Source organism: Salvia hispanica, chromosome 4, assembly GCF_029641045.1.
Source record: "Salvia hispanica isolate PSC_SH4W2 chromosome 4, Shi_PSC_v1, whole genome shotgun sequence".
Classification (NCBI taxonomy): domain Eukaryota; kingdom Viridiplantae; phylum Streptophyta; class Magnoliopsida; order Lamiales; family Lamiaceae; genus Salvia; species Salvia hispanica.
The window spans coordinates 12,268,757-12,291,561 of NC_142695.1; the positions used below are offsets into that span (position 1 = coordinate 12,268,757).

Here is a 22,805-nt window from a genome sequence, read left to right on the forward strand (position 1 = left end):
GGCTGCACATTTAATCTTCGTTGTTGAAATGACCGGTTGTTGTGCATACATTCCAGAATAGCTGTAAACAACAACCTCTTCACACGATTGACTTCCTGATACTCCTCCACAACTAGCGACACAACATCACGTTCGTGACTACTAGACCTCACAGACAAAATCTCCTAATATTGGGAAATATGAGGGTTTTGGAGTGAATAAATAAAAGAGTGCACAAAGTAATTACAATTTGCAAAAAAAATCGACATATCAACCAAACAACCAAATCCATAACACACGAACTTCGTAGCAGGCGATACCCAAAATGTTCATGTATGTGACCAGACAAAGAAGAAAATAGAACTCAGAACTGAAGAAATACACATGAAATAAAAATCAATCGCTGGTAAATGGACGAAATATAATGACATGGGAAACAAAATTGGAAGTTCAGAGCATTACCTAGAACTACAGCTGTGTGTGGTTCTCTCCATGTTCTTAAGCGATGTGCAAATCTCAGAATTGTGTACAGTTGAGGAGATAAGGGTTTTTGTTTCAAATTTGGTGTTCCAATGTCGAGGATATTCAAGTTAGCACAAAATAGAGTAAATAAAGGGATATTTTGGTCAAATAACTGGCTAACTCATTGCGGCTTACGAGGCGTATAATTTATCCGCAACAAAATGAGAAGTTAATAATCAACGTGAAACAGACGTTTTTGGATGGAACGGAGCTCTATCTGGGTCCGTTATGGGTTTCCCAATTTGATACCAAACAAAGAGGATAACATAGATAAAATGGCTTAACCATGCTCCTGGCTACTACCAAACACAGCCTTTCATTGAAATCATAGTAGATGTCGCCCAAAAAATATAATAAAGTTTTATAGGATATTATTTTTCATGTACTTCCAAATCCATCATCCAAATGGTTAAAATGATTCTACAAATTCAATGAGCCTAGTGTCCCTTTCAATTCACCCCAATTCAAAAATATTTTCAGCATTCAATTTTCAACGTCGAAGCGTTTATTCGTAGTCCATATATTAAAACTCCAGCCCGATCTTCCAATTACTTAAATCAACAGCCCAAGTTAAATTTTCAGCCTAAATAGCTGTGCTATTTGATTCGATACGAATTTTAAAAAATATAATAGAAAGTGAGTTAAAAAAAATTAGTAGCATGTGTATGTTTTACTTTTATATATTAATTTTATAAAAATGTAAGTGAGAATGAATTAGTGGAATATGAAATCTACAATTAAAAATGAAAAAAGTGAAAATGATAAATTTTTAAGGATGAGATAAAAATGGAAATAAGTGACAAATTTTTAGTAATCGAGAATATTATAATTTTTTCTGTTTTCTCGTAAAAAAACTACATTGGGATTATAAATATTTTGTGCATTTATTATTTCTTCTTATCCATTACATTTTCATATTATAACAATAATATTAATTTGTTTCTGTCAATTTTTTGTAGAATATTTGGACATGGGTGATGCTACGTTTAAATGTTTACATTGTGGTGCACTTTTTTGGTATGAAGAACGACTTGAGAAACCGAGAAAATCAAAACAACCAAAGTATTCCATTTGTTGTACAAATGGAAAGATCTCGATTCCTAAAATGCCTGCTATTCCAATCATTTTAGAAGATTTAATGTCTTCTAGACATGCCAAGAGTGTGCACTTTTTAAAAAATATTCGGTCTTATAATTCCATGTTTGGATTTACATCCATGGGAGGCAAGATCGATAATAGTCTTAATCGTGGGAGATCTCCTCCCACTTTTCGATTGAGTGGGCAGAATTATCATCTAATCGGTAGTCTATTGCCATTGGATGGTGAAGCACCAAAGTTTGCTCAAATGTATATTTATGATACTGAAAATGAAGTTGCCCATAGACTCGCATCTGTAAGGTACGGAGTATAATTTTATTTTATTCAACTTAAATAATTTTTTCTTTTGAAGCTAACTTAACTGTACCATTTTAATGTGAAGGGACGATCTCAATGGGCTTCATGAGCAAATTGTGGTTGATATTCAGATGATGCTGGATGAAAATAATGCTTTGGTTAAATCTTTTCGAATGGCAAAGCTACAAATCGATGAAGGAAATTCAAGGAATGTAAGTTTAAGATTGATTGGTAAACGATGTAGAGATGGCAGAACTTATAATTTACCTTATGTATCTGAAGTTGCTGCATTAATAGTTGGTGATTTTGACGAAGCTTTGGGTGATAGAGACATTATTGTTGAATCCCAGAATGGTGAACTGCAACGTTGACATACTTGGATTTTACATGGTTTTAGAGGGTGGTTTTGTATGAATTGGAGCATATTTCGTCTATTATTAGGCGTGTTTATATCTACTTCTCTATTATGTTGGTATGTTGACCATTTTGTTAAGAATGTGTAGAAAAAGGTACAAACTACGAGGGACCTTCAATGCCATCCGAGAATGAGGGTAGAGTAACAGAAAAGAGAGCTGAAGAGGAGGAATTGGTCGAAGAAGATGAGACAGTGCAAATTTCTACTCCACCTAAGGAGAACACGACTATACCTTCACCCACACCACCTACAGCTCATACTCCAGCTGAAGTGAGGATCCCTTATCCTCAACGTGTTCAGAAGAAGAAGACGGATGCTCAGTTCTCTAGGTTCTTAGACATCTTCAGGAAGGTGAACTTGAATATCCCATTGGTGGAGGCACTTCAAGAAATGCCTACATATGCAAAGTTCCTAAAAGATGTGCTCTCCAAGAAGAAGAAGTGGACTGACTATGAGACGGTGAACATATCTGAAAACTGTAGTGCCATAATTCAGAAAAAGCTACCGGCCAAGCTTAAAGATCCTGGGAGTTTCAACATCTCATGCGTCATTGGAAATGACAGACAGACAAAGGCACTTTGTGATCTGGGGGCGAGCATAAATTTGATGCCATTATCATTTTTCAGAAAGATGAAGATCGGCACTCTCAAGCCAACTACAATCACACTGCAGATGGCAGATAGAACCGTCACCTATCCTAAAGGAATTGTTGAGGACGTTCTTGTAAAGGTACACGACTTCATATTTCCCGTCGATTTTGTAGTGTTGGATATGGAAGAAGACGTGAATGTACCGCTTATCCTGGGGCGTCCATTCCTTGCAACGGGAAAAGCAATAATAGATATAGCGAGGGGAGAGCTCACTCTTCATATGGGCAACAAACGCCACATCTTATCTATCTACAATGCTATGAAGAGTCGTGAGGAAGAGGAACTGGTTACGAAGAAGGAGTGCAAAGCTGTGCATGTTGTAGAAGTCCAAAAGGCACAAGAAATTGAGTCCACATTTGAGGATTTCTCTTTGCCGCAGTGGATGTTTGGTTCATGTGGTGGATCAATTTCTAAAGAAGAGACTGCATCAAATGCCAAAGTGAAGGAGAAGAAAACAAAAGCTGAAAATTCACCCAAAGTGGAAACCAAAATTTCTGATGGAGCTCTGAAGAATACTTGGTGGAAGAAGAGATTGGCGAGATCCTATGCTTCCAAGATTGGCAGAAAATCCAACACCACCATTTATGGCGTGACATGATGCAGCTCATGGAGGACGTCGAGCCAACGACGATAACCAAAGGCACTGTAGGGGAGGTAACCCCTAGTAGGTAACTTTTAATTTTATCGTTTTAGTTTATTTTTGGTGTGTTTTGTGTTGCTTTCATACCATGTAAGTCTCCCTTCTCCACCAACTTTTCAAACTTATTCTTTGCATAGCTTTGAATAAGTTTGGGGGGATGATATGGTGGATAGGGATACTAACGAGGTACTTATCTTATTGCTTTAGATTGATTAGTTGTCTTTCGTTGCTTTTTATTTTGTTTTAGGATAGAATTGTTTTGTTTGGTTGTGATTGATTGAAAATTTAGAGGCTTGAAGTGAAAAAAATTTGGTTTCTTGGGGTAAAGACTAGTTGTTAATGATAAAAACATCATCCATCTTTTAAGCTATCATGGTCTTTGACTTAAGAGTTTGAGTAATAGGTGCATAAGTAACGAATTGCTTGTTTGCCTTGATTCATGCTATTACCTGAGTGAGATTTGAGCCAAAACTTCTTTTTTGTGTGATTTTTTATCATATGCTTGTTGTTGTTTCTAGAACTTGCTCCTAATCATATTAAATCTACATAGTGAATGTGAATTTAGGAGATCACGTTAGGCATTCTTTGTTCTCCCCTTCACAAGTGTATATATTTTTGTCTTAATCCCTAGTTAGCCCTCCTAGCCTAAAAAGTGTCACAATGTCAAATATTTGTTAAGTCACCGTCAAGAGTGATAAGCCTACAAACTTGGAAGCACATATGGGGCGTTGTAAAAAAAAATGTAATGGAGGTATAAGCTAGACGAAGTCTAGAGGAATAAGGAAAAAAAAAACAATAAATTTGTGGAGGTATAAGCTAGACGAAGTCTAGAAGAGTTATTGGTTGGGTTTCTAAATAAGTGGGGACCGGATGGGAGGAAGAAGTTCGACAAAGTCTTACTTATCTGAGATTTGTTATGAGAAATGGTCTTTTGTTGGGATTTGTAATATGCGAGTACTTGGGCTTATCTTACTTCTCAGCCACTTTAGCCAAAATGTTCCCTACCGTCCAAAAAGCCACATTACAACCTTAATAAAGTCCTTTCTGATTTTAGATTCACTTTCACATTCTAGTAGAGGAGATGTTTGATTTTGAGCAAGCCTATGGTAAACACTGCTTGTATTTTGATTTGAGAGTATTATTTCTATACATACACTTTTGAGAGTGAGATACATACACATATCTTGAGAGAAGCATGAATCCAAGGTGATATACGAGTTAGTAGTAAAAGTGCATTCGACGGCTTGACTTTATAGAATTTATATTGTGATATGCTCTTGTCTTCCATACTCTTTGAAACAATGATGATGTCTAAATCCCTTTAAATCCAAGTCTTCTTTTAGTTCTTTTTTCTTCATTGCTCGAGGACTATCAATTATGTAAGTTTGGGGGAGTTGACATACTTGGATTTTACATGGTTTTAGAGGGTGGTTTTGTATGAATTGGAGCATATTTCGTCTATTATTAGGCGTGTTTATATCTACTTCTCTATTATGTTGGTATGTTGACCATTTTGTTAAGAATGTGTAGAAAAAGGTACAAAATATGTGGATGTGCAGCAGCCTTGGTTTGAGACAATATTTACGGGAGATTTTGAAGTCCAATCAGCCCCTGATGCATACCAATCTCTTCGTCTTCGAAAGAGCTTCGCGTGGGTATCTCGCACGCCTCAATCGGAGTTCGGTAGAAGAAGTTATGGCCGTTATACGAACACTGCGCTGTCCAGAAAATCTCACCCGGCCGGGTGAATTATTACCCTATAATTCCACCCGGACGGGTGGCGTAATTATGCCTGCGAGATTCCAGAGAGTACCAAAGAAGTCCCACCCGGCCGGGTGAATTTCCAGTGGATTAATTCCACCCGGCCGGGTCCGTCAATCTGACGTTTTTCAAAGCAGAAACGCTATTTTTGAAGAGGGGAATAAGAAGGAAGAATTAGGTCAATTCTATTCATTCTCGACAAGCGACAAAACAAATCTCTCTCTTTGTGAAGAACTCTTGGAAGAAGATTGAAGATTCAAGCTTCAATTCTTCCACCAATTGCAATTCGGATCATGATTTCCACTGTTTTTCCTTGTTTCTATTTGTTTTCTACCATGAACATGAGTAGCTAAACATCTTTTATGTAGAATTCTTGGTGAAGATGCATTGATTTATAGTTTTAATCCAATTGACTTCGTTTTTATCTTGCTCTTGCAATTTTTTGAATTATTCTTGTGTTTTTTCCTAACAATTGCTTGATCACCAATTGGGAGTGTAGGGTTTCTTAGACTAATCGGGAGATGAAATATTTAACCTTGAAAGAAGAATTATTCACACCTTAATTCAATAAAACTCGGGAGAGTTGAGGTTTTGAGTGGGATCTTTAATCTAATCGAACTATTAGGAGTTAGGTCTAAGAATTAGAAGGGGACTTCAATTATTACACCTAATCTACGGATTTCTCACCTCGGGAGGGGGTTTAATCTATATTTGTGATTGATTCAACAATTCTGGAGACTTTAAATGGTAAATCGATTTCAATTGGGTTAGGCTATGAGTTGTGCATCGGATCCTTGAATTCTGCATATTTCTTCATCTTTATCTGCAACTTGTTTCTTTGTTCTCTTGTTTAAGTGTTTTATTTTAATCTCTGTTTTTATATGTTTTTAGTAGTTGTTAGTTTAAAACCAAACTTCTCGATCGTCTGGATAGTAGTTGAAATTGGTTCGTGGTACTTAGGTTTACACTTAATTGTCTCTGTGGGATACGATATACTCTTGCTTGCTGTTTGCTACGATAGCCCCGTACACTTGCGGGTATTATTTGGGTAAAATAAAGTTGAGTCAAGTTTTTGGCGCCGTTGCCGGGGACAATTTTTGTGTTAAATAGCTTGATATCGTGATAATAATCAAGATTACTAATTCAGACATTACTGCTTTATTTTTACTTTTTTTCTTTTCTTTTAATTTTTCGAGTTCTCACAATTGTGTTTCTTATTCAGGTGTATGCACACACGTTCTAAAGGCTTGCCTCTAGAACCTTTCGACTCTGAGATCGAAGCATCGAACCGGAAGAGGAACGCATATAGGAGACTCACAAAGAAGATTCAAGCTTCTTCGCCAAACCGCGTAGGAGCATCTTCAGATCGGAGGGACTTCTCACCTATTCGATCACCAGTTCAGGATCATATTCAGCTTGATCCCAATTCTCCTATTCTGATGGAGCACGAAGAAGGGAACAACAACGGAGGCAACAATGGCCCACCACCCCCTCCTCCCACCAATGCTGAGCTTCTACGACAGCTGGAGGAATTGCGCCGACAGGTTAATCGTGAACCAGCTGTGCCGGTGCAGAATCAATATGTATACCACGGAGTGGCAAACCCAACCGTCTTCAACAATATTGATGCCAACAACTTTGAGCTGAAACCAGGACTGATCCAGATGGCGGAAAACAATGCTTTTAGGGGCAAATCCTCAGATGACCCTAACAAGCATATTACCAAGTTCATTCAGATTTGCAACACGACGAAAATGAATGGAGTGACAGATGATCAGATCCGATTGAGACTGTTTCCTTTTTCTTTGGAAGATGCGGCAAAGGATTGGCTCGAGAGTTTGACACCGGGGTCCATTAGAACATGGGACCAGATGGTCCACAAATTCCTGGAGAAGTTCTACCCTCCTAGTGAGGCTATTAAGAGGCAACACGAGATCATTGCCTTTCAGATGATTCCTACGGAGACTATCAGAGATGCATGGGGGAGATTCAAAGCCTTGCTGAAGAGGTGTCCCAATCATGGTCTGTCCCCAACAGTGCAAGTCATTACATTCTTCAAGGGATGTATACCTGAAGCACAACGGGAGTTAAATCTCAGCGCGGGAGGTAATCTTCTCAAGAAAGGAGAGGAGGAGGCGATGGAGGTAATTGAAGAGCTTGCAACCAGTGATGAAGGATGGAGCAACGAAAGGAGTAAGGTGCATAGGGTGGCTTCTACCATGGATCATGATACAATGAGCACCTTATCCGACAAGCTGGATGCCTTAACCATGAAATTTGACTGCATGGCGATGAGGCAACCATCATAAGAGCCCCAAGGAAGTATGGAGGATGTGAATTACGTGCAGCAGGGGGGCAACATGTATTATAATAACTCACGCCCGAACTTTAATGGGGGAGGATACAACCAATATGGGAACAAGGGGCATCCCAATCTCTCTTATGGGAACCACAATAATGCTCTGCAGCCTCCTCCGGGATTTACAGTTTCTGATGGGATGGTGAACGACCCCAAGAAGATGACCACAGAGGACATACTCAAGTCCTTCATGCTACAATCTAATAAGATCATGGAGCAGAACAATCAAAGGATGGAGAAGGTCGAGGCGGATGTACAGGGAATGGCCACTCATTTGAAGAACATTGATATTCAGATCAGCCAGATTTCCCAGACTGTGAGTACTCTTACTCAACCAGGAAAATTCCCTTCTACCACTATCATCAATCCCAAGGACTGCAAAGCTATACATCTCAGGAGTGGAACAAACTACGAGGGACCTTCAATGCCATCCGAGAATGAGGGTAGAGTAACAGAAAAGAGAGCTGAAGAGGAGGAATTGGTCGAAGAAGATGAGACAGTGCAAATTTCTACTCCACCTAAGGAGAACACGACTATACCTTCACCCACACCACCTACAGCTCATACTCCAGCTGAAGTGAGGATCCCTTATCCTCAACGTGTTCAGAAGAAGAAGACGGATGCTCAGTTCTCTAGGTTCTTAGACATCTTCAGGAAGGTGAACTTGAATATCCCATTGGTGGAGGCACTTCAAGAAATGCCTACATATGCAAAGTTCCTAAAAGATGTGCTCTCCAAGAAGAAGAAGTGGACTGACTATGAGACGGTGAACATATCTGAAAACTGTAGTGCCATAATTCAGAAAAAGCTACCGGCCAAGCTTAAAGATCCTGGGAGTTTCAACATCTCATGCGTCATTGGAAATGACAGACAGACAAAGGCACTTTGTGATCTGGGGGCGAGCATAAATTTGATGCCATTATCATTTTTCAGAAAGATGAAGATCGGCACTCTCAAGCCGACTACAATCACACTGCAGATGGCAGATAGAACCGTCACCTATCCTAAAGGAATTGTTGAGGACGTTCTTGTAAAGGTACACGACTTCATATTTCCCGTCGATTTTGTAGTGTTGGATATGGAAGAAGACGTGAATGTACCGCTTATCCTGGGGCGTCCATTCCTTGCAACGGGAAAAGCAATAATAGATATAGCGAGGGGAGAGCTCACTCTTCATATGGGCAACAAACGCCACATCTTATCTATCTACAATGCTATGAAGAGTCGTGAGGAAGAGGAACTGGTTACGAAGAAGGAGTGCAAAGCTGTGCATGTTGTAGAAGTCCAAAAGGCACAAGAAATTGAGTCCACATTTGAGGATTTCTCTTTGCCGCAGTGGATGTTTGGTTCATGTGGTGGATCAATTTCTAAAGAAGAGACTGCATCAAATGCCAAAGTGAAGGAGAAGAAAACAAAAGCTGAAAATTCACCCAAAGTGGAAACCAAAATTTCTGATGGAGCTCTGAAGAATACTTGGTGGAAGAAGAGATTGGCGAGATCCTATGCTTCCAAGATTGGCAGAAAATCCAACACCACCATTTATGGCGTGACATGATGCAGCTCATGGAGGTTTACAATATCCTATTCTATTCCCTTGAAGATGGTTATAGAGAAGATATTGATTTTGCAATTTCTAACAATTATGGTTTGAATAGTAGAAAGAAAATCAGCCCAAGGGAATATTTCTCTTTCCGTTTGCAACAAAGAGAAGATGAACCTCCCACTATTTTGCATGCTCGAAGATTGTTCCAGCAATTTGTAGTTGATGCATACACAATGATTGAAGCTGGACGACTGAAGTTTGTTCGAACACATCAAAAGCAATTGCGCGCCGAAATGTACAAAGGTTTAAATGATGCAATTTTGAGGGGTGAGACTGATCCATCTACCCACGGCAAGCGAGTTAGTTTGCCTTCCAGTTTTGTTAGAGGTGCGCGCTATATGATTCAAAATTATCAAGATGCAATGGCTCTTTGTGGATGGTTTGGTTATCCCACTTTGTTCATTACTTTCACTAGCAATCCAAAGTGGCCTGAGAGTGTTAGGTTTGTCGATAGTAGGGGCTTGAAATATACTGATCGTCCAGATATTGTTTGTCGAATATTCAAAGTTAAGTTAGATGAGTTAATCAGAGATATCCGTAAGAATAAGATTTTTGGCAATGTTCAAGCAGGTTAGTTTTTTCTATTTCATATATTGATAGAATTTAAATTATTTTGTGATCTTACTAAAGACCATTTTTCATTGCAGTTATTTACACTGTGGAGTTTCAGAAGCGTGGATTGCCTCATGCGCATATTTTGTTTTTTCTTAGTAAGGAAGACAAACAGATTGTTGTTGAGCAGATTGATAAGTTTATTTCAGCTGAAATTCTTGCAGTTGAAATTGATCCTTTCTATCATGATAATGTTGCTAATTAATGGCGCATGGTCCTTGTGGTGTTTCTCGACCATCATCACCATGCATGGTGAAAGGCCGGTGTGGTAAATATTTTCCAAAAAGATTTGTTGATGCTACAACTTTTGATGGAGATGGTTATCCTATTTATAGACGTAGAGATGATGGTCGAGTTGTTTTAAAGAATGACATTCCATTAGACAATAGATATGTTGTACCTCATAATCGTTATCTATTGATGAAATATGGAGGTCATATAAATGTAGAGTGGTGTAATCAGTCTCGATCTATTAAGTATTTGTTTAATACATCAATAAGGGGCTTGATCGTGTTACTGCTACATTTATGGAATCAGGGATGGATAGTAGTGAGAATAATATTGATGAAGTAAAGATGTATTATGATTGTAGGTATGTTTCTTCTTCTGAAGCTGTTTGGAGAATTTTTGGATTTGATATGCAATATAAGGATCCACCTGTTGAGAGACTGGGTTTCCATTTTGAAAATGAACAGAGTGTAATTTTTTCTGAATCTGAACCTCTTGATATTATTTTGGATCGAAGAACAGCTCATCAAAGCAAGTTTTTAGGTTGGATGGAAGCAAATAAAATATATCCTCAAGATAGGGATCTCACTTATTCTGAGTTTCCAACAAGATTTGTTTGGAAGGGTAATTGTTGGCAACCTCAGAAGCAGAGATTTGCTATTGGGAGAATGTTTTATATTGCTCCTGGTTTTGGTGAAATGTACTACTTGAGATGTTTGTTAAATATAGTTCGTGGAGCTACATCTTATGAAGAAATTCGGTGTGTGAATGGAATTCAGTATGATACATTTCGAGAGGCTTGCTTTGCTTTAGGTTTGCTGGATGATGATAAGGAATATGTTGATGGTATTACTGAGGCAAGTATTTGGGCATCTCCTCATTCTTTGAGAAATTTGTTTGTTACTTTATTATCTTCAGATTCAATTTCCCGTCCCAATTTCGTTTGGAGTGTTTGTTGGAAATTTTTATCTGAAGATGTTTTATATGAAAGACGACGTCTGGTCAATAATCCAGGTATTTTATAACTCTTTCTCATCATTAATTTCTTACTATATTTGTAGTGAACTTATCATTTTTTTGCTTATATTACTACTTTTTCAGATTTGGTGTTGAATGATGATGAAATAAAATTTTTGGCATTGGTTGAGATTGATAGACTTTTGGTGAAAGTTGGTCGGAGTTTGCGTGATTTTGATGATATTCCTTATCCATCGTCTGAAAATTATCAATTATCAGTTGATGGATTGATTAATGAGGAACTATGTTATGATCACACATCTTTGTCAAAAGATCTTCTCAACTTTATATCAAAATTCACTGATGAGTAGCGACATGTATATGATGTCATTATGACTTCTATCAATTCAGATATTGGTGGAATGTTTTTTGTCTATGGATATGGAGGTACTGGTAAAACCTTTATTTGGAGATCTTTGTCGGCAGCTATACGTTCTAAAGGAGAAATTGTTTTAAATGTGGCTTTAAGTGGTATTGCTTCATTGTTATTGCCTGGTGGTAGGACAGCTCACTCCCGGTTTAAGATTCCTATATACCCAAATGAGGATTCAGTTTGTAATATCAATCAAAGTAGTGAACTTGCCTCATTGATTAGAAGGTGTAAACTTATCATATGGGATGAAGCTCCAATGATCCATAAGTATCGTATTGAGGCTTTGGATAAGAGTTTGCGGGATATCATGCGAAGTGACATTCATTCAAGTATGGAATTACCATTTGGTGGGAAAACCGTTGTTTTTGGTGGTGATTTTAGACAGATATTACCGGTTGTTCCTAAGGGAAGTCGTCAAGATATTGTTAATGCAACTATCAATTCTTCTTATCTTTGGAAAAGTTGCAAAGTTTTGAGGTTGACCAAAAATATGAGACTTTTTGGTGTTGAATCTGCCGAGGAGGCATCGAAGTTGAAAGAATTTTCGGATTGGATTGCATCTATTGGAGATGGAGTTGTTGGAGGGCCAAATGATGGTTATGCTAATATAGATGTTCCGAATGACATCTTACTCAAACTGGATGGTGATCCTTTGAAGACAATTGTGTCCAGCATTTATCCTGATTTCATGAATGAAGGTAAACTACGATCTTATTTGCATGATCGAGCTATTTTGGCTCCTACATTGGAGATTGTTGACTCTATCAATGAGTACATGATTTCTTTTAATCAGTCTGAAGGTCGTACTTACTTTAGTTCAGATTGCATATCTAAATCTGATTCCAACTTCAATGCTTTGTCTCATGTTCATGGTGTTGAATTCTTGAATTCAATAAAGTGTTCTGGTACTCCCAACCATGAATTAGTGTTGAAGATTGGTACTCCTGTGATGTTATTAAGAAATGTAGATCATTCCAATGGATTGTGCAATGGTACCCGTTTAATTCTCACACGATTGGGTGATCATGTTTTGGAAGGAGAAGTTTTGGGTGGTCTTAATTCGGGCCATAAGGTATTGATACCTAGGATGCCGTTAGTTCCTTCTGATACAAGGCTTCCGTTCAAGTTCCAGCGTCGACAATTTCCATTGATCGTGTCCTATGCAATGACTATCAACAAAAGCCAATGTCAGTCTCTTGCTCATGTTGGTCTCTTTTTGAAAAAGCCTGTATTTAGTCATGGACAACTTTATGTTGCTCTTTCAAGAGTTACGAGCCGTGATGGTTTAAAGATTTTAGTTTGTAATGATGATGATGTAGGTTGTGATTCAACTGTTAACGTTGTTTTTAAAGAAGTTTTTCAAAATCTATAATAAATATTTGTATCAAAGTTAAGTTATGTTGCCAATTTATTTGATATAGTTCTCCTTATCCGCGTCCACAAATGCGAAATCAAATGTCTGTTGCAAGTTATATGTTATCACTACATTGAGTGTTCATAGAATATTTCGTCAGCTCTCAATGTATCAACTCTCAAATGTCTGTCGCAAGTTTGCCAATTATCACGAGCTGCTGAATGTAGTGATAATTTATTGTACTCTCAATGTATCAAGCTCATAGAATTATATTTTATATATCTGTTGCAAGTTATATTCGGATACCAGTAGAACTTCTTTACAGATCACATTTGATTAAGTACTCTGTAGTACTACTTCGTTATCTCAAGCTTCACCTATTGATATCAATGGACTAATAAATTGGTTCTTAGTTTCTTTCTAATTCAATTGAATACTATATATTTTGATATGTTGTTATTTGTTTTTTTTAATCTATTTCTGTTTTATATATATAATTTTATCATGGCTGTTTGTTGTAGCAATCTACTTTGCTATAAATTTTTATTTCTAAACTATTTGATTGTTGATTTCAGTAATTATGAATAGTAAAATGAATATTGCTTTTAAATTCCCAATTTAATATTTTTATAACTGACTTCCCAATAGTTCATATTGAATATTGCTATTTAATTTCCAATTTAATATTTTTATAATTGGACTTCTCAATAGTTTGTTATATGAAAAATTTAGCAGTAAATTATGTTATAATTTCGATACATGTTGTAAATATGAATAGTAAAATGATATATTTCCTCCTTCTTATATTGTATTTACTGATATTTTCTATTTTTTCCGATTATTAGTTCATTTGTGGAAACAAGAGATACTGTAAGAGGTTTAAATATTATTTGATTTTTCTATAAATTACCTATTATTTTGTTGGTATAGATTCAGGTTTGTCTTAAATACATTTGATAAATACATATGTGTCTTTTTTTTAAGTGTTTATAGTTCCTCTCATTTATATATCTATTGTTTTATTATATGACTTGTGCATTACTTTTTAAGTATTTTTTTAATTTAATTTAATAATATTTAATTTACTTTTTCCGTCCTTGAAAATATGTTCCATGCAATTTCGACATGTCCACGTTTTAAAGTTTAATTTTTTTTCCATTTGATAGATAAGTTCATCTGACCTTTCAACTAAATCAATATATAAAAAAAGTGAGGTGTATATCTACTAACTCATTTACATCTCTAATTTACAAAGTCATAGAATTTATTAGAATTTGTGTCGAATCAAAATAGAACTTCTAATGGCGCACGGAAGGAATAGTATATACTCTCTTCATCCCACAAGAATATGCACTTTCCAATTTTGAAAATGTAAATCCTTTTCTTTCTAATGAAGTGGAACTCACTCCCCCCTAAAAAATACTTTAATTACTTTTTCTATCTACCTCTCTTATTTTACCAATTTTGCATTAAATCTCATGCCGAACCACCAAAGTGCAGATTCTTTGGGGACAGAGAAACTATATATACTCGGTGCATCGCACGGGTGGTCAGCTAGTTTTGTAAAAATGTAAGTGAGAATGAATTAGTGAAATATGAAATGTACAATTAAAAATGAAAAAAATGAAAATGATAAATTTTTAAGGATGAAATAAAAATGGAAATAAGTGACAAATTTTTTAGTAACCGAGAATATTATAATTTTTTCTGTTTTCTCGTAAAAAAACTATATTGGGATTATAAATATTTTGTGCATTTATTATTTCTTCTTATCCATTGGGTTATTTTGAAAATTCTGATTTTTATGAGTTTCTTTCTATTTTCGTATTGTGCCATATCGTATTTTATGTATGACGTAAATTGTTATTTACTTTTCATTTTTAATCTCCTTCTTTGATTGTATATTCCTTTAGGGCGTTTTATTCTCCTCGTACATATGTATTGTTGTTCTTTGATTGTTTTATTCGTATTTTTATTCTTTGATTATAATCTACGTAAAACCATTGCTAGAAATATATATATAATGAAACCAAACACATCAATTTTTATGGGTACCTAATTGGACCTTCTCGTGTTTTTTATTATTTGATTGTTTTATTCTGATAATATCATTCTTACGCCATGGTATTAACTTGAAATTTTAAAATCATAATATATGTTTGAGGTCGTATGCAGCATAGCGACTTTGCTCCTTCATAATAATTTATAAAGCATTCTTAATAATAGAATGAAACATATTTTAATTTCCTCTACCAATGGAAGGGCCCACTAAAAGGATTTGAATTCCGATCATTTTAATTACACTTATGATTATAATAATACTAATAAAACAGCATCATACTTAATATTTCAGCATGAAAAAGGTGAGGCATAAAGTTGGAAATGAATCCTAGCTAAATATGGTGATTCCCTACAAAATAAAATTAAAAGTTAATCATTGTAACTAATGATCAATAGAAAAGAAGTCAAAGTGATATACTGATACTAGTACATACTAAAATTGAAGAATTAATGGAGGAAATATATAAGTCTGAAGATAGAGTATGGTCTGTTTTGGTGTGTAAATTGTATAGGAGTATAAGTTTGGTGGAAGATGAAAGAGAAAGGTGGTTGAAACAGAAGAAGCTTAACTTGGAGGCAATGGAGACTCTGCACCCAACAGCTAGCAACACATGACCACGCACATTAGGTAGCAAATAGCAATACACACACACATACACTTTCCTAGCTTTGTAAACTTAAATATATTCGATTCGAATTTCGAAACACTCCATTACTCGACATCTATCTTCTACACACAATTAATTACAGTAGAATGGAAGCCAGCGCAGGGCTGGTGGCCGGTTCCCACAACCGGAACGAGCTCGTGGTGATCCACGGCCATGAAGAGGTGAACAAACACTTACTATTCTCCTAGTATTTAATCTTGCATTAGAATTAATTTTGATTTGTTTTTGGACTTTGGATTGCAGCCTAAGGCTTTGAAGAACTTGAGTGGGCAAGTATGCGAGATATGCGGAGACGAGATGGGGGTGACGGTGGAGGGAGAGCTGTTTGTGGCGTGCAACGAATGCGGCTTCCCAGTGTGCCGGCCTTGCTACGAGTACGAGAGGAGAGAGGGCAGCCAGCTATGCCCACAGTGCAAAACCAGATACAAGCGCCTCAAAGGCAAGTGCTAAAAGTAATTAATGAATTAATTAATAGGAGTAATGTAGAACTAATTGTACTAGTATTAATTCAGGGAGCCCTCGAGTTGAGGGAGACGACGACGAGGAGGACACAGACGACATCGAGCACGAATTCAACATTGATGAGCAGCAGAAAAAGAACACTGATATAGCTGAAGCAATGCTTCATGGTAAGATGAGCTACGGGAGAGGGCCGGAAGATCACGAGGATCTAAACGCCCAATACCCACCGGTTATCTCAGGCGGTCGCTCCCGCCCGGTCAGCGGAGAGTTCCCCATTTCAAGCTATGGAGATCAAATGGGGCCCACTTTGCATAAGCGGGTGCATCCCGTCACCGATGATCATGGTACACATATATGTATATATGGAGTGTTACTTAATTAATATGTTTGTTACTACTTGATAAATAAATATAAATTGAAAAAATGCAGCAAGTGGAAGATGGGATGATAGGAAAGATTTGGGATGGAAGGAGAGAATGGATGAGTGGAAAGTGCAGCAAGGAGGAAATCATGATCAATATGATGAATTAGCCGATCCTGACATGGGCATGTGAGTTGAGTACAAAAATAATTACACAATTTATTTACTCCATATTAGTAGTAATTAATTTGTAAGTATATATTTACAGTATAGACGAGGCGCGACAGCCACTCTCACGCAAAGTGCCAATAGCTTCGAGCAAGATCAACCCTTACCGCATGGTAATCGTTACCCGCCTTGTGGTGCTGGCCTTGTTCCTTCGCTATCGGATCTTGAACCCGGTGCATGACGCCATCGGCCTCTGGCTCACCTCCATCGTCTGCGAGATCTGGTTCGCCCTCTCCTGGATCCTCGACCAGTTCCCCAAATGGTTCCCCATCGATCGCGAGACCTACCTCGACCGCCTCTCCCTCAGGTATGAGAGAGAAGGTGAGCCTAACATGCTAGCCCCAGTCGACATATTCGTCAGTACGGTGGACCCCTTGAAGGAGCCTCCTCTCGTTACCGCAAACACCGTGCTTTCCATACTGGCTGTGGATTATCCTGTTGACAAGATATCTTGCTACATCTCTGATGATGGTGCTTCCATGTGCACCTTCGAGGCCCTCTCTGAGACCGCCGAGTTCGCCAGGAAATGGGTCCCCTTTTGCAAGAAATTCGCCATCGAGCCACGAGCGCCCGAATGGTACTTTGCTGAGAAGGTGGACTATCTCAAGGACAAAGTGCAGCCAACTTTTGTCAAGGAGAGAAGGGCTATGAAGGTAAAGAAAGCATTACTATCACTATTATTTAACAAGTGTGTTAATTTAATTTGTTGTCGTCTTACTCACACAGAGAGAATACGAAGAGTTCAAGGTGAGGATAAACGCAATGGTGGCTAAGGCGACCAAGGTGCCCCCGGGAGGATGGATCATGCAGGATGGGACGCCCTGGCCAGGGAACAACACCAAAGATCATCCTGGTATGATTCAAGTGTTTCTAGGCCAGAATGGGGGGCTTGATGTCGAAGGTCACGAGCTTCCTCGCCTCGTCTATGTCTCCCGTGAGAAGAGGCCAGGCTTCCAGCATCACAAGAAAGCTGGCGCCATGAATTCTCTGGTAAAGATATTCTATTCACTTTGTGATGTGGAATAGTATATGTTTTAATTATTATTGTGTTTTGCAGATTCGTGTTGCCGGTGTTCTCACCAATGCGCCCTTCATGCTCAACTTGGATTGTGATCACTACATTAACAACAGCAAGGCTGTGAGAGAAGCCATGTGCTTCTTGATGGATCCACAGGTTGGGAAGAAGGTCTGTTATGTGCAATTCCCTCAGAGATTTGATGGCATTGACAGACACGACCGATATGCCAATAGAAACACCGTCTTTTTCGACGTACGTACGGAATAACATGATTTTTCCCACAACATACATACATAGTACTCCTTTGTAAATTCATTTTTGTTTTGCTTTGTTTTTACAGATCAACATGAAAGGTCTTGATGGGATTCAAGGCCCAGTGTATGTGGGAACAGGATGCGTTTTTAGGAGACAAGCATTGTATGGGTATGATCCTCCAAAGGGGCGTAAGCGCCCGAAGATGGTGAGCTGCGATTGCTGCTTCCGACGTCGCAGCAAGAAGATCCCACATGGAGATGCAGATGTTCAAGGTATGTTTTTTTCTCTATTGAACAGTCAAGTCCTTCATATGTGTTATTTCTCTAACGGAAACAAGTGCAGGATTTGAAGACGACAAGGAGATCCTCAAGTCACAGATGAACTTTGAGAAGAAATTCGGACAGTCACCCATATTTGTGACCTCAACTCTGATGGTGGAAGGCGGCGTCCCACCTTCTTCCAGCCCCGCAGCTCTGCTCAAGGAAGCCATCCATGTGATAAGCTGTGGATATGAAGACAAAACAGAATGGGGCTTAGAGGTAATACACAATAAAGTAGAGCTACTACTGCAAATCACAAATCATTCAAGAAACTAACTTGGACTTATTTGTGTTGATTGATGATGAGTTTAGTTAGGGTGGATCTACGGGTCAATCACAGAGGATATCCTGACAGGATTCAAGATGCACTGTCGCGGGTGGAGGTCAATCTACTGTATGCCTAAGAGGCCTGCATTCAAAGGATCAGCTCCCATCAATCTGTCGGACCGTCTGAACCAGGTGCTGCGGTGGGCTCTTGGATCAGTGGAGATCTTCTTCAGTCACCACAGCCCCCTCTTGTACGGTCACAAGGAGGGCAAGCTCAAGTGGCTGGAGCGGTTTGCCTACGTCAACACCACCGTCTATCCCTTCACGGCTCTGCCCCTTCTGGCCTACTGCACACTCCCAGCCATCTGCTTACTCACCGGAAAATTTATAATGCCAGAGGTATAATTATATATAACAATAAATTATGAATGTGAAGATGGAGGTCCAACTCCAACTAACGCTGGGGAAATTTGTGATCCAGATAAGCACTTTTGCGAGTCTCTTCTTCATCGCCCTGTTCCTGTCCATCTTCATCACAGGGATCCTAGAGCTGAGGTGGAGCGGGGTGAGCATCGAGGAGTGGTGGAGGAACGAGCAGTTCTGGGTGATTGGAGGCATATCAGCGCATCTATTTGCGGTGATCCAGGGTCTGTTGAAGGTGCTGGCGGGGATAGACACCAACTTCACAGTCACATCTAAGGCATCAGACGATGAGGACTTCAGCGAGCTGTATGCCTTCAAGTGGACCACGTTGCTCATCCCTCCAACCACCATCCTCATCATAAACTTGGTGGGGGTGGTGGCTGGGATATCTGATGCCATCAACAACGGCTACCAATCGTGGGGCCCTCTCTTCGGAAAGCTCTTCTTCGCCTTCTGGGTCATCGTGCATCTTTATCCCTTCCTCAAGGGTTTGATGGGCAAGCAGAACAGGACTCCCACCATTGTTGTCATATGGTCTATCCTTCTTGCCTCCATTTTCTCCTTGCTTTGGGTCAGGATTGATCCATTCATACTTAGGACTAAGGGCCCTGATACCAACAAATGTGGGATCAATTGCTGATTCATTTCCCCACACTAATGAATTTTGTACTATTTTTTTTGCAAATTGGAACACCGATTTCTCAGCTTCTCTTTAGTGCTTCTCTTCTCTATGTATACCATAATTCGTAGATCATAAATATTTGTGCATATTAGAAAATCCATGAGTTTATTCTGTGTAGAGTTTCATCGAACAAAAGACAAAACAAAAACAAAAACAAAAACAAACAAAAAAAATGAAATAAATGTATTATAGAGCATCCAAAAAGTTTTTTCGAAGTTGACGAATGTTCTTCTTCAACTAGGTGAAGATTAATTAACCCAAATCATAATTTTTGTTAATTTAAAATCACAACGTGTGGAAATTTTTATGACTTTATTTTGTGTGATTACCCCGAATATAGCGCCCCGAATTTTTATGACTTTAATTTCTCAACTATGTGGAAATTATTTATTTATTTTGTGTGATTATCCATTTGTGAATGTTTGAATATTAATTTAATTTAATTTAATTTAATTTATGTCGTGCTTGTGCGCGATTTAATTTTCGAACGTGTGGGTTTAATTAAATGGGTCCATGCATAATTTTTCCAGCCTATAACTCCCTGTTACTGTCGACCCCCTCATCTTTTGGAAGAATTATAGTTTTCTTGGATTCAAAAAATTGGCTTGGGATATTTGTTCAAATTAAATCCAAACCAAAGCTTTCCTACTTTGTGCTACCCAATTTTCGACCCCCTCCGTATTCTTCCTTGTGAATTTCAAAAACCCATCTATATTTAACTGAATGGATTTAATCAATGTGCATATTCTTTCATAGTTAAATACAGAATCAAATCTTACCATAACTAATTCCTTTCTTATCATATTCAAGGTATAACATGAGATATTGATTGATTTTATTTCCTATTTTATGGATTTCTTTTTGCCCTTATATAGTGGGACGAAGGGAATATATAATGTCTTTACAATTTTTGCGAGATGCCAAAAAATAACTAATTTTGATGCATCTCCATGTCTTAAAATAACTAAGTGAGACTCATATTCCACTAACTTATTCAACCTACTTTTCTTTACACCTCTTAAAACTTGTGCCATAACTAAATAGGACTCCTATTACGGGACAAAGGGAGTACTTTATAAGTCTTCTCCACGTTTCACGTTGAATGAGTCAAAACAAAAAATCTTATTGAGAAAAATAGACTTCATAGTTGAAAGTCTCGTTGTTGTTTCTCGTGTAAGTGTTCCAAATTGCAGGTGAAATTAACGCAGACTGATCAATAGAGAATTGACAGACTGACCCAGAAGACACGCCTTGACTTAACCTGCAATTTCTCACAGATGGATCAAGCGGTACAAATTAACTGATCAAGTTTGATTCCCAAGACCCATCCACCTGCTTTCGGGTGTGCAATCGAGAACTGAGAGCTGCTTTCAAAGCCTTAACCCACGATGCTATTAGCTTGTAAAGGGAAGTAAGGGTCGAATCCCACAGAGATGAAGTGTTTTCACATTTGTTGTTGACATTTGGGAGATGGCTGCTGCCACGCTTGAAAAGTGGATTAAGTTTTTATCCTACTTGACTAACAATGAACTAAACGAACTGGTCAACTTCACTCGACTATACTAGGAACAGAACTATCTATGCTAACTCCTAACTAATCAACCTAGAGATCAACTGGATTAAACTGAGAGATTCAAACTAAAACTTTCCCGAAATAGCCAAACAAAAGGTAAAAATAAAGTGGGACCAAACCCCGCAACTGACAGACTCAAAAAAGCTGCTAAAAAGTAAAGTTGGTGTCAAGCTGCAAATCTAGATCTGAACAACTAACTGCCTCATATTCTTCATCGGATCTGCCAACGACAAAGCATAACATGAAAGTCGAACATCTTGAAAAGAGAACAAACTGAAGATTGGATGTAAAAAGTAAACACAACCCATAGCTATCAAACCTAACCGTCTTTATCAAGCGAAAAATGAATTGAACAACAATTTACCATAATCATGCAAACTTAAAACAGAGGACCTTAGATCTACTTAATCTAACATGGATCCATCAAAATCGAACACAATCAAATGCAGATCTATGAGATGGAACGCAAAGCATCCATATATACTTCAACAAAACTCTTCGGAAACAAAATCCAACAAACACAGCGAAAACATCCATGATTCAAACTCCAATATCTTCCGATAGATTCAACTCACATATAAACATCAAAACATATCTTGAAAACAAACAGCAACAAATTTCATAACATCAAGCACGAATTCGACAGAAGATTCAATCGTCTGCTTCGCAAACACGAAGTTCAAAACCAGAGAAAAACTTCAAAACGAAAAATGTATCAAACAGAAATTTAAAAAAAAATGATTGTTTCTTCGCCCACGCAGGACGGTGTTACACAGCTCAGAACGAAACTAAACCACCACAATAGCCAGAAATGACCAACTGAATCAAGAAATGGAGATTATGTGAGCCCACGAGACTGAGCTGAAAAGAAAGCTATCTCATCCTTCCTCCCCTTCCCTTTATATAGGGTTGCTTGAGGCTCTGATCCCTAGGGCAATCTCCCCTTGAAATGTCGGTTGTGCCCCTAGTAGAGGGATCTTGGAATATTCTCTATCTCCTTAGGGCTCTTGCTGCTTTTTCCTTAGTGCTTGTGAATTGCTGCATTTCTCCTTGATTCGTTATCCGCCTGGTTACTACGTGCAACCCTATTTCCTGGATGATTCTCTACACGCCTAGCTCATAATCACACGCTAGTCTCCGAAAAATGCAGAATTTCACCCCAAACAGATGCATGAAACGAGTCTTATTAATAGCCATCAGGTCGTTCCACTAAGATTGTAACCTCAAAACATCCATCAAGGAGAATTTTCTTTACGCACATGATAAGCTTATATATTTCATGGTTTTAGAGGTTAGATTTAACATGGTTTACATTGTTTTAGGACGAGTTTTCTTTGCTTTTGACTAATCATCTATCAATTTTTTATTTTGATGAGTTTGTTGGTTTATAAAAAGTCTGTAAAGGATACCAATTTTTTTTTACTTAAAAGAGCTTCGTGTGGGCATCTTGCACGCCTCAATAGGTGTTACAAATACAAAGTTATGCTACAAAGACTGCGTACTCCATAAACTTCCACTTGACTAAGTCCAAGTTATATGAATCTCCACTTAGGCCGAGTGCTACACTTTTATTTGCATT

General features: G+C 38.1%; 4 protein-coding genes and 1 pseudogene across 4 annotated transcripts; all 5 read left to right on the forward strand.

Moving 5' to 3' along the window:
• Positions 1-1,606: 1,606 nt before the first annotated feature.
• Positions 1,607-2,267, forward strand: LOC148927250 (uncharacterized). The gene is made up of 2 exons (XM_089056536.1): positions 1,607-1,899; positions 1,982-2,267. The coding sequence occupies exons 1-2, from the start codon at positions 1,607-1,609 to the stop codon at positions 2,265-2,267; spliced, it is 579 nt and encodes a 192-aa protein (XP_088912662.1).
• Positions 2,268-6,588: 4,321 nt separating this feature from the next.
• LOC148927251 (uncharacterized) lies at positions 6,589-9,276 on the forward strand (annotated as a pseudogene).
• Positions 9,277-10,140: 864 nt separating this feature from the next.
• On the forward strand, positions 10,141-12,313 carry LOC148927252 (uncharacterized). The gene is made up of 5 exons (XM_089056537.1): positions 10,141-10,369; positions 10,474-11,025; positions 11,266-11,427; positions 11,533-12,252; positions 12,306-12,313. The coding sequence occupies exons 1-5, from the start codon at positions 10,141-10,143 to the stop codon at positions 12,311-12,313; spliced, it is 1,671 nt and encodes a 556-aa protein (XP_088912663.1).
• Positions 12,282-12,926, forward strand: LOC148927253 (uncharacterized). The gene has a single exon (XM_089069547.1). The coding sequence runs from the start codon at positions 12,330-12,332 to the stop codon at positions 12,924-12,926; it is 597 nt and encodes a 198-aa protein (XP_088925673.1). The 5' UTR covers positions 12,282-12,329.
• A 2,713-nt stretch (positions 12,927-15,639) lies between these two features.
• On the forward strand, positions 15,640-19,686 carry LOC125194396 (cellulose synthase A catalytic subunit 7 [UDP-forming]-like). Its single transcript, XM_089069546.1, has 11 exons — positions 15,640-15,798; positions 15,881-16,080; positions 16,154-16,443; positions 16,529-16,649; positions 16,729-17,341; positions 17,415-17,678; positions 17,746-17,958; positions 18,047-18,233; positions 18,304-18,500; positions 18,594-18,947; positions 19,030-19,686. Exons 1-11 carry the CDS (start codon positions 15,724-15,726, stop codon positions 19,609-19,611), a joined length of 3,096 nt encoding a protein of 1,031 aa, XP_088925672.1. The 5' UTR covers positions 15,640-15,723; the 3' UTR covers positions 19,612-19,686.
• The last annotated feature ends 3,119 nt before the right edge of the window (positions 19,687-22,805 follow it).